At 41.7% G+C, this 11,003-nt stretch overlaps 2 protein-coding genes across 3 annotated transcripts in view; both read right to left on the bottom strand.

The window, feature by feature from the left end:
• Positions 1-74: 74 nt before the first annotated feature.
• Positions 75-3,244, bottom strand: LOC142879426 (26S proteasome non-ATPase regulatory subunit 4-like). The gene is made up of 10 exons (XM_076012736.1): positions 3,147-3,244; positions 2,500-2,640; positions 2,299-2,413; positions 2,010-2,096; positions 1,658-1,726; positions 1,316-1,531; positions 1,049-1,157; positions 816-953; positions 569-624; positions 75-477 (listed from the first exon to the last, which is right to left on the bottom strand). Exons 1-10 carry the CDS (start codon positions 3,170-3,172, stop codon positions 307-309), a joined length of 1,128 nt encoding a protein of 375 aa, XP_075868851.1. The 5' UTR covers positions 3,173-3,244; the 3' UTR covers positions 75-306.
• Positions 3,245-4,549: 1,305 nt separating this feature from the next.
• The window catches only part of LOC142879424 (phosphatidylinositol 4-phosphate 5-kinase type-1 alpha-like), a 13,691-nt gene continuing 7,237 nt past the window's right edge, over positions 4,550-11,003 (bottom strand). For both annotated transcript variants that reach the window (XM_076012734.1, XM_076012733.1), the window contains exons 6-15: positions 10,484-10,636; positions 10,050-10,349; positions 9,358-9,593; positions 9,192-9,275; positions 9,004-9,052; positions 8,676-8,760; positions 8,426-8,596; positions 8,169-8,289; positions 8,004-8,066; positions 4,550-7,632 (exon numbers count right to left, since the gene is read on the bottom strand). In XM_076012734.1, the coding sequence (XP_075868849.1) occupies positions 7,509-7,632; positions 8,004-8,066; positions 8,169-8,289; positions 8,426-8,596; positions 8,676-8,760; positions 9,004-9,052; positions 9,192-9,275; positions 9,358-9,593; positions 10,050-10,349; positions 10,484-10,636 (1,386 nt within the window). In that variant the 3' untranslated portion in view covers positions 4,550-7,508. The remainder of the gene's footprint in view (positions 7,633-8,003; positions 8,067-8,168; positions 8,290-8,425; positions 8,597-8,675; positions 8,761-9,003; positions 9,053-9,191; positions 9,276-9,357; positions 9,594-10,049; positions 10,350-10,483; positions 10,637-11,003) is intronic.

Here is an 11,003-nt window from a genome sequence, read left to right as displayed (position 1 = left end):
TTGTGTTTGCATTCATATATAATGTTTGCTGCAACTGTTAGTTATTTAAATAAAATAAAAAAACAAGTCACAAGTAATTTTCCCAAAGACACTGTGATCTGTTAATTTATTAAGAAAAATTAACAATTGTGAAACAAAAAATAGTACATTTTATCTCACCATTCACACATTTAGTCACCAACTGGCTTTTTTAATGAGTTACCTCAACTCAGAAATAAACAACAAAAAGAAAAGGAAGGAGTGGCAATACAACTCATAACTCGTGCTAATTCCTTTTTGTGGCATTTGTTGTTTGGACCCTGATGTTCATTTCTTTTTCTCCTCCTCTTTCTTGCTGTCAGGTTTCGAGCCTGCCTGAGACGCCAGCGAGCCCATGGCGTTACGGATGGCCTCATTGTTGGGGTCGACTCCAGGGAGGTTTTCCAGGACACTCTGGAGAAATTCTGGATCCTGCATAACGTCATAGTCTTCTTCATCCTGGACACATAAAGGACAGATTAATATAGGTATCTAACCTGGGGGAAATAGACAAATAACTAAAGAGCCATGTATTAAATTTTACGCCTACTCTAGCTTGACTGGAGTCCACATTAGCATCTGTGTCCATATCCTCAGCTCCAAACTCTGTAGAAAAAAAGACACAACATTTTGTCTTTGAGCAGGACAATGGATGTGATGGATGTTCTGGATTAATTTCCAGACCTATAAGTTTTTACATGAAGGGAAAAGATCACTGCAATGAAACTACAGCAGTTGTATTTGCATTTTAATACATTCATCAAATATGTCATCAGACAAATTATATGAAGTTTAACCTGCTCCTGCTCCCTGCATGGACATCTGCAGAGCATATGCGATCTGTTCCTCCTCTGTCATGCGGTTGAAGTCGGGAAGAGCAGGGGTGGATGAGTCTGTATGAGGAGCAGACATCTTCAGCAGGGCATGTTCAGATTCTGCAACCAAACAGACAAAAAAAAAAAGAACATTCCAACCATATATCAACTGAAATCCTTTGTATGGAAATTGTCTGAATGAACATTCTTCTCACCATCAGTAGCAGAAGCAGACAGGCCAGTTTCAGAAGCTGATGCAACAGCGGTCCTGCGAGCCTCATCCTCCTGTCGTTGTCTCTGCTCCTCCATTGAAACTCGCAGAGCCTGAAGAGGAAGAAGATGAACATGTTGGATGAAATGGCTGCTTGGATGAATTTAGGAAAATCTGATGCCAGAGGATATGAAATATTACTGGTAAAATTAGAACATAAATACACCATATACACACTGGTTGTCATCTAGTGTCTTTCCCACTCTCTTACCAAGGCCAGCTCTGGGTCTGCACTGGGATCCACTCCAAAGTCAAAATCACTAGCACCGAGACCCAGTACAGCACCGCCCTCTCCAGCCAGGATTGGTGAGGACAGCAGGGCATCAGCCAGACTGGGGCCAGGAGGAACCGTGACTAGATGGGAGCCAGCACCCTCTTTACCATTCAGTGTGGTGACAAAAGCTGTGAGCTTCTCTGTGTTCAACTCCTGCAAGGGTCAAAAAGAAAAGTATAAAATGTGAGCAAGTGCAGCAGAGGATCCCACCAGTGTGTGTGCGTGTGTGTGTGTGTGTGTGTGTACGTGTGTGTGTGTGTGTGGTGGCTGGGGACAGACCTCCTCTCCAAAGTTAATGATATCTACGTTGACCTTTTCCTTCTTGAGACGCTTTGCCATCTTGACCAGCTATGAAGAAAAAAAAAAACACAGTCCAACTCAAAAGTGATCTGTTAAAAATGAGCTCACTTAGTAAATAAATAAATAACACAATATAAACGTATAATTTGACCTGGTTGAAATCTTTTTCCAAAAATGTTTTAATCTGTAATATATTATTGAAATTGTTACATCCTGTCCCATTGATAATAAAATAAAATATTTGCCTTTATGCAACAGTGAAGTTACATATCTCGTATCGGGTTGCTGAGTAAGACATAGTCATAGTGTAATAAACATTAACTCAGCTCACTTCTTTTTCTTGGTCGTCCACAGGGCTGCCAACAAACGCAATAATGCGCATCTTGTGGTTTTTGCCCTGCCTGTGTTTCAGTGCCAGCTGAGGAGGGAAAAAGATGACAGAAAAGTGCAACATCAACAAATATTCCAAATGATGCATTGGAAAATCTAGAGGTGTATTTACACAACTGAAGTTATTAGCAATTCAGTTAAGCAAAGACAAACAAACCCCAAAGCTCTTATTTTTTGAGCGAGTCAGGATCAGAGTAAGGGATTTTTGTGAATGAAAGTCTGATACTCACATGTGCCACCCTGATGCCGGTGCAGAAGCTGATGTTTCCCCGAGGCTGCACAGCATGCAGCTTGGACAGAATCCTGGCTGTGTCAGGAGTTAGTGTGGTCAGCACTTCACAGTTGCTGCAGAGAGGTCGTTTTTGTTACACTCAAACATTCTTACAAGTCTGTGCATTCAACCCACGTGCATTACTATTTTCAGTGGTTACTTTGCCATTGTGATCAGGCCCACGTTGTTTTCGGGGTTGCTGCGCGTTTTGGTGTGGCAAACGACGTTGACCGCGTCCTGCTGAGCCTGAAGCCTTGTTGGCAGGAAGTCTCCATTTCGCATGTACTCACTGTTGTCCACACTGGCAAAGAAAAATCGGAAGCAGTTTAAAATTCAATTCAGCGAAGCCATGGGGGTAAAACAATATTTTAAAGAAATGGGAGCTGTGTGTGTGTACATGGATATTCATTTGAGCAGTAAAATGTAAAATAAATAAATAAAAATAAAAATGGAGGCATAATTGCACAAACTAAGAGGTTTCTTTAGGTCGTAAGACAACCTCTCATTGTTTTCCTACATTTATTTGGTAGAACAATAGATTGCACCAACATTCGGAAAGAATAAAGCGTCTCGCAAAGTCATAATTTGAGCGTAAAAGCCGTCTGTTAGCATCGAAGCTCAGGCTAACTGTGTTTCAGAGGTGACTCAGGAAAAAGCTGGAGCATCCTCGGTCCAAAACAAAGCAGAAAGCCGCTGCGAAAATGGCAAGTACACGGCGTAAAATGCAGTTAATTATCTGTTTTTCGCCATTAAATACCCATATCTATTTGTTTTATTATACTAAAATGACATATTTTTTTTGCTTACCAGACCATAGTACTTTCAAGCACCATCTTGACGTCTGGAGTTGTTTTTGCGTCATCGCGATGGATTATGGGTAATGCTGTGTTTATGCGAAATTAAAAGGGCGAATCGGAGGGGAAATGATCTAAAGCTTAAAGATGTCTTCTTTTAACATTTTTTTCACACTAAAGAAATGATTTACGAGCAAAGCAAGGGAAGTAATAAACTGTGCCCATTCATTCATTCATTCATTCATTCATTCATCTTCTATACCCGCTTATTCCTATTCAGGGTCACGGGGGTCTGCTGGAGCCTATCCCAGCTGTCTCAGGGCGAAGGCAGGGTACACCCTGGACAAGTCGCCAGTTCATCGCAGTGTGCTCAATCACCATAGCACAAATGGTTACCTGCAAGAGAAATATTATTCAATTTGAATGTTATTGTATTTCTTTGCTGTAAAACTAAGATGAACAAAATTTGGCATCGATGACTACAAATCAAACAAGATGGCTCAAATCTCTTCACTTATTTATTGTATTTGTTTTTACCTGGAAGAAAAAATTGGATTAAGCGAGACACCACGTACGGCTGATTCCATTTAGTGTTTGTTGTTGTTTTTTTACAACATTTATTTATTGTGGAAAAATGTATCGGTGACAGTAATGATTGGTCTTACTTGTATTCAGTGCAAGTTCCAGATCAATTATTATGTGTTCCAATACAATGAAATGTAGGAACTGTTACTTTATGTGCAAAGTCAAAAAGCAAACTGTGTGCAGCCTGGGACACATCTTTGTGTTTCTATTTTGTTGTGACCCAAGAGAGTACAGACCGTCTGCAAGTCAGACCACTTGGGAATCTTGGTACAGATTTCAGGGAGAACGTTTAGATGGAAAAATAATCCCCCATTTGTAAAACAGGATTTGTTCAGTGGAAATACAAACGCTGTCGTGGTTCAGGACAAGACAGGTTTGGTGGTTGGTTTTACATTCAGATCAATCTTATCTGTATGATCACTGACCTTCATATGAGGAGCAAAATACTCAATCCTGTTTGAGATCACTGTACAGGGATGATAAACAATTTACCATAGGCATGTGTTTAACTGGAAGAAGTTGGACATTGATAGGAAGAGGGTCCGTGTTTGGCACACAGTAAGCCTGATAAGTGATGGGTCATGAAACTATTGATTTATCGCATTAGCCTTCACTTGTCTTTACTCCTTCAATCCAATAGTTTATCAAGATGTTGTCCTGACTACGGCAAGCAGCATAAAATTCACAGACAAAACGTATTCAAAAACACAACAGCTACAAAAAAATCAAGTGCAGGGTCACAACAAGTATCAATGTTCACATTTGCAGATAGAGCTGGCTGCTTCTGGGTCGCCTCCCCATCACCTTGAACATATGAGGCCCAAACCAAGATTTAGAAAATATGTTTAATCTTTTAAAATCAGACGTGAAAACATCACAACCACATAACTGACACATTGCAAGAAGGACAGGCAGCACATATTGCATGAGAAGGCATTTCCGTGACTCCTATGTACATATACACATTTTATACACTGTAAAAATATAGCAATTGAAGCATGTAGGACAACCAGCAATGTTTGCTCACAAGCCGTGTGTAACATTCATGTAGAAATAGTGTGGGAGGTAAACATCCCACCATCATCATGGATAGAGTCCAAAGACAATATCACAATCTTAACGTGAAATACAAAAAAGTGAAATGGTCAAATACCCCCCATTCATGAGCATAAGAAGCTATGAAGTTTCAGAAATCCTTCTGTCGCCATACAGTACACCCAAAACGAAACATAATACAACTTGTATGATTTCAGCCGGCAGTGAACATGTGAATAAATATACTCGGAGAAAGATTGCTGAATGTGATTCAGATTGCATCGCCTCCAATTAAAAATGTAGTGTGAGCTACACCGAGTGTGTTGCCCTTTAAGCACAGGGAGATGAGGTTTATTGTTTGGCATGGGGTACAAACACAACTGCAGTAAGTCAGCAATCAAAAAAATAAGCGTCAACAGCATAAAACATCCTAATGCAAATGTTAACATAATCTGGACTTTACAAGTGAAGAACTTCTAGGGAGTGACCTCTTTGGTGGCTACCTTTCAAATGACTTTGAAAAAAAAAAACAAAAAAAAAAAACCCAGACGACTTTGAAAAACAAATCTGTATGAATATTATAGTTCACTTATTTCTCAGCCTAATTGCAGAAATATGTCTAATCAAGTACATCTTTCTATACAGAGAGCTAATAGTTTCTAAGATCTACTAGACTTTGTAGAAAATTTTATGCAACTTTCTCAGGAATGTGGATTTAAATCTTGAAATGTCAATCAGGCAAAATGTTTTTTTTTATTATCATTATTATTATTATTAAAAAACACTTTTGCAGGGAGTACTTTGTATATGGCCTCCCAGAAATTATCTAGACAAAAATAACCCATACAAATAAAACAAAGGGGAGCATCCAGTTAAATATCACGTTGATAAACACAGGGCAACACAGTGTTATTACCATATAAAACCCAAGCAGGTGTGCAGGAGCGTTCTCATATCATTCTTCATGTTGTCTGTAGTCATTCCTGAACAACCGCAGGAAATCTCTACTCTTTTCTTTGGTGCCATGACTGGCTCATAATATAAAAGCCTCAGTCACTCAGTTAAACTGTGCATTGATGAACATAAGTCGCTCGTCCTCCCATTTCCACCTCAATTTCGTCCTCTCTCCATCCCTGCTGCACTGACCACATGTGCCCGGTAAACATCAAGAAATCCTTCTTCCCCCTCCACGGCAATTTGCTATAGTCACTTGGTAATAACTCTGATTTCCGTATACACAGTATATATTTTAAAAAATATATATCACTGCCAGCCAACTCGTGAGCTTGTTCAATCGCCTTAACAAAAAAAACGAAGGCCGTGTGGACGACAAAGCCTTACAGACGTGAATATATAAAAGTGAAGAGAAAGAATGAATGGGTGTGATACAAACAGAACTACATTTCTGTAACCAGCAGAAATGATGACATCAAACACCATCACCCTCTCGTGTTTTGAAGCCAATGGACCAAAGTGACTCAGGACCGCAACGCAACCGGGATGGTTTGTACCAGGCTTTACAGTAAAACCGTGGGGGACTGCACCCCATCGGACACACAAATGGCAGTTGAGTGACTTCAGCTGTAGTGATAAGGCAACGATTACCTTTAACCATGTCAGTTTTACATCACGTTAGGGAAGGGGGTGCTTAACATAAAAAGGCACGGACAGAACAGACTGGCGACGGTAGCTGTAGCATGGCTTCACGTGAGAGCGTCACATGGTCACGTTACGGAGGAGTGGGAGATTCTTTAGGGTGGCAGAGATGTGCTCTGTCATGACGGTAAGACACATTCTACGTTTGAGACAGTCTGTGTACTTTACATTCAGCGGGGGAGAGGGAGGGCAAGATCACGTCGGACTTTCGCAGCAGAAAGGTGGCTTCCAGCAGAAGGAGGGAAAAGTAAAACTTAACCACCGCGCCCGTCCGTTTCGACCCATCCCTTTGTGGTTTCAGATTTAAAAAAAAAAGAAAAAAGTTCCTGATACAAACGCTGTACATCCACAGTCACGACAAAGAAATGTGAACACGATTGTAGACGACGACGGCGGCGCTGATTCGAATGACGGCAAACTATCGTTCCCTGCTCACGAAAGAGTCCTGAGGGGGAAACTGTTATGTGCACGGCTGGACCGCTGGAGTGTGAATCACAGAGAGGTGAACGCACACAGAAATATTCACTCCCACAAATGTAGGCTGTGTCCTTCATGGTTTCTTATGGGTGTCTGTGTGTCTGTCTGTGTATGCACCGTCTCACTGTGTATACAGCAGTTAAAAATGAGACTTCATTGTAAATCTCTTGATGGAAAAAATGATTGCTAAACAGTTTGTTTTCTACAATGTACAACTATTTCTTTTTTCTCTGGCGTGTCATTGCATGAGAAAACCGAAAACTGTTTGTTCCGTGTGTTGCTGACAGAGCTGCCAATCGACTTTCATACGTCTTTTTCAAGATGTACTTTGGAAATATTTAGGTTTTGGGACAACGTGGGGTAAGCGCCTGTGCACAATAGTTAGGAAAGTCGTTCCTATAAAACACTGCTCAAGTCGCTGGCACATCCAGCAACCATCCTTCATTCTGTGAGGGATACAAAACCACAAAAGGTGCAGCAGACGGTCTCCTGCCTGCTTCACGCCATCCTGAAATGCCTTGACTTGGCCAAGGCACTTGTAGTTTTTTTTTTTTCACTGTGGAAAAGAAAAAAAATGAATAAGAAGGTCAACCAACAGTGCCAGTTTAAAACAGTGTTATCATTACTCGCAAGCAACTCTACTCACAAAGCAGATTTTGGTCTCGGGGACGATGTCTGAGAGCGAAATGGCATCTTCATTTTCAGACAGATTGGCTGAATAGGCGACACCACCTTCTGCCTCCAAACTGAAACAAAGTAGACAATCAGAACCGCAATCTTCACCACCAACAATACCCAAACGCATCTGTGACTGGTCTGACCTACCCTCCTTCAAATCCATCTCAAAACCCATCTTTCAAGAACTGCTTTAAACATTTGATGAATTGTCCTGTGTCGCCTGTCCTTTTATGACATGCGCTGCACCGTCTTCAATTTATTTCAAATTTGTTTGAGTTCTTGTAATTTTATGTACCCCTGCATTTGGATTTATTTGTAGTTTTGTATGTACTGATTTTATTATTTTAATGCCCCATAGAGTGTCTTTAAATTTTCTGAAAAGCGCAATACAAATAAAATGTATTATTATAAATATTTCACTTGCGTGTTTCTTCTGTACCTGTGATATGAACCCTGGTCGAGGTCTGTGTGTGCCGATTTGTGCACCTCCACACCTACAGACCTGTGAAAGGAGGGAAGAAGATGAGGTTGCATAAAAAAAAAAAGGGGGGAGGCTCAAGGGGGGCAGAATATTGAAAGCAATATTAGGTCGGTGGAGCTTTACTGTAAGGGAGGAGAGTTGAGGTCAACCGCTGCGTCGCCTAGCGACGAGGAGGACAAGTCAGCAGGGTTTTCGGCTGGCGGGGGGGTCCTTGGAACCAGATCTGGCCTGTCAGACTGCACGCCTGGAAGCAAGGACAAAAAGCAAAAACATTATTGCACTCAGTGACTGCAAACAAACGCAGGCAGGAGAGGATTGTAGCGACAGACACGACTAAAACGATGAATCGACAAAGTGTCGGTGTGGCGAACTGGTCTTACCGCCCTCTGCCTCCGACTCGGTGCTTTTAAAGTGGCTGTGGTAGACGAGTTTGGAGTCGACGCCTGGCTGCCCTGTGGCGTGCGACAGCGGGGTGGGACCACCCAGAGTGGGGGCCCTGCGGAGACCTCCCTGACCTCCGCCGCGACTCTTCTTCGAGGGCGAGGGTTTCACTGGAAATGGAGGGCATAGATAAGTGACCGCCGAGGCGAGCTGGGGGACTCGGATACACGTGTGCTGTACGGTACATACGGGGGATTTTCTTGAACACGGTGTTGCACATGAACTGCTGGAAGCGGTCAGCGTAGAAGCCGGGTCTGTGCACTGAAACGGTGTCCTGGAGTCAGAAAACACAGGAAAAAAGTTGACATTTAACAGGTTTCAGTCCAATGTGTGAGGAAGTACAGTTGGAAGACAGTCATTTTTATTTCATTTTTTTAATTATTATTATTATTATTTATTATTTTTTTTTTTTACAAAAAATTATTTAAAAAAAAGTTAGGTATGTAATAAAAAATGCCAATAAAACTTAGTTTACTTCTTTAGGGCTTGAAAGTGAAAAGATTATTTGGAGGCTTACCCCATCATGGACCAAGGCTTTCCATGAATGTTCCAACTTCTTGATAAACCTAAATAATAACAATAATATAAAAAAAAAAAAACCTGTTAAACTTTTTAAATGGTTTTGGTTTAAAGCCTGCACTTGATGCAGGCTTTAAATAAAGGCTGATGCAGTTAATATAAGCTGCCGTTTTCACTGGCACTGACCTATAAGACTGGAGAATGTCAATGATGCCGATGTAGATGATCAATCTCTCTCCTTTCGAGTTACGACAAGGTATACCACCCATGCTGGAAGGAGACCACCAGACACATTATCATCTACAGGCCACGGTTCACTCACATTTTCAGCTTCACCTGCGCAGAGACTTACTGGTCTTCTGAATCCAAAACTCCTTTTCCTCGAGCCTCCCCCTGAATGGACTCCATGGCCGTGCAGTACAGACTTTTCTGTGCCTGTGGCCGCCGCTGGTCCGGGGTCACTGCCCCCTCTGACACTCCAGTGTCGCCCGAGTTGCCCCCGCCCCGGTCCCGAGCTCGACTGACGTGATCCATGTTGTGGATGCCCAGCAACAGACTGTAGTCCATTATCTTGAAACTCTGCAAGAGCTGCGTTAGACACGCAAAAACAAAAACATTGATTTGAGAGCGGTCTATATTGCAACAAGTTGTACAATCATCATAAACTAATATAAAGAAAATACTTCTCTCACTATCTCACTCAGGAATTTTCTTCACTTTTTCTTATTTTCAAACGTCAACTTGATGTCAATAATTAAAACACATGTGCAGCGTGCAGAATATGTCTTGATCCGATTCTGCCTGATAGTCCCACCTTGTACGTATTTCAATAAAACTTTAACTTATATCAATGCAGCTTTTGTTTGGATTTCTCAATGTATTTCAGTTATTACACAAACCTGTGGCTGTGACGCGTTTTCTATTTCTGCCCATGTGCTCTCTTGAAGGACTTTAATTTGACTGTTAATTTCTCAACTTTTAAGGATTCAATTTGAAGCAGTTTTTGAAGAGCAGTTTTTCACAGTGACAAAGTCTGTAACTCACCAAGCAGTCCCTTTGTATAGTTTTACACAGCGCATTGTAGTTGTCCGCTTCTAGCAGCAGGCCGTCAGGCATGTCCTGGATGAAGTCCAGGTCTTTCAGAGTGGGGACGACCTTGTCCCTCTCTTTTGGGGACGCTCGCCGCTTGTAGGTGGAGCCTTTGAGGTCATACTTAACGTGCATGGGGATGATCCGAGGAAGGAGATTGTTCATCACCACTATGCGAATATTCTTGCCCCCCGCCTGCACACAATACAGCCCATAGAACTTGGGTAGCAGGGTCCGCTTGTTTTGGTTTATATTCTGGAGCAGAGAGGAGATAAAGCAAAGATATTCCGTTATGTTCTCTTAAATTATTTATGAAACAATCCCACTCATTAGGCCTTATGGCTCTCATGGTAATTCCATTTGCTCAACTAACAAGTGTTCAGCCTCACCATGAAATAACCAGGCAGGAGTTTCTGGAGGAACTCTGCCTCCTTGTGCTGAACAGTTTTGATGATGAACTCGTCGTCGCTGGACACATAGAAGATGGATCCGCTGGCTCCGGGGTTGGACAACTCAATCAATGAATCATTACACAGAGAGTACTGCAGGGGGACGAGAGGGGGAGAGAGCAAACATGGTGACACGTCTGGATCTGTTATATAAATCTAAAGCAGAGAATGGCAAATCTCTTGTTCTGGAAAGGATGCAGGAGGCAATTGGGAAAATCAAACCAAATTTCAGCAGATAAAACAGCATTTTGAAGACAATTTGTCATATGCGAGAAAGGTGAACAAAGAAGAAAAAAAGAAGAAAAGCACAGCAACACTTTTGTCTGTGAAAAACCAATATGTCATCATTGGTCTTTAAGAGCTCCAGAGAAACACAAAACAACTCACGCTTCCAATAAATGTTGCACAAAGGCCAGAAAAAGGCCTTCATCACGGGGGGATAAAGTGGGAAGACAAATCT

This window comes from Nelusetta ayraudi, unplaced genomic scaffold (genome assembly GCF_046127955.1).
Source record: "Nelusetta ayraudi isolate G7.1 ecotype Tasmania unplaced genomic scaffold, CSIRO-AGI_Nayr_v1 ptg000136l, whole genome shotgun sequence".
Classification (NCBI taxonomy): domain Eukaryota; kingdom Metazoa; phylum Chordata; class Actinopteri; order Tetraodontiformes; family Monacanthidae; genus Nelusetta; species Nelusetta ayraudi.
The sequence above is the reverse complement of the archived record's forward strand: the minus strand, read 5'-3'. Positions and strand labels throughout refer to the sequence as shown.

Coding starts and splice junctions, on each gene's coding strand:
- LOC142879426 (XM_076012736.1), bottom strand. CDS start 3,172: ATGGTGCTTGAAAGTACTATGGTCTG. Junction 2,641..3,146: donor CTTGAAAGTACTATGGTCTG/GTAAGCAAAAAA, acceptor TTTCTTTGCCAG/TGTGGACAACAGTGAGTACA. Junction 1,158..1,315: donor CAGACCCAGAGCTGGCCTTG/GTAAGAGAGTGG, acceptor CTTCCTCTTCAG/GCTCTGCGAGTTTCAATGGA.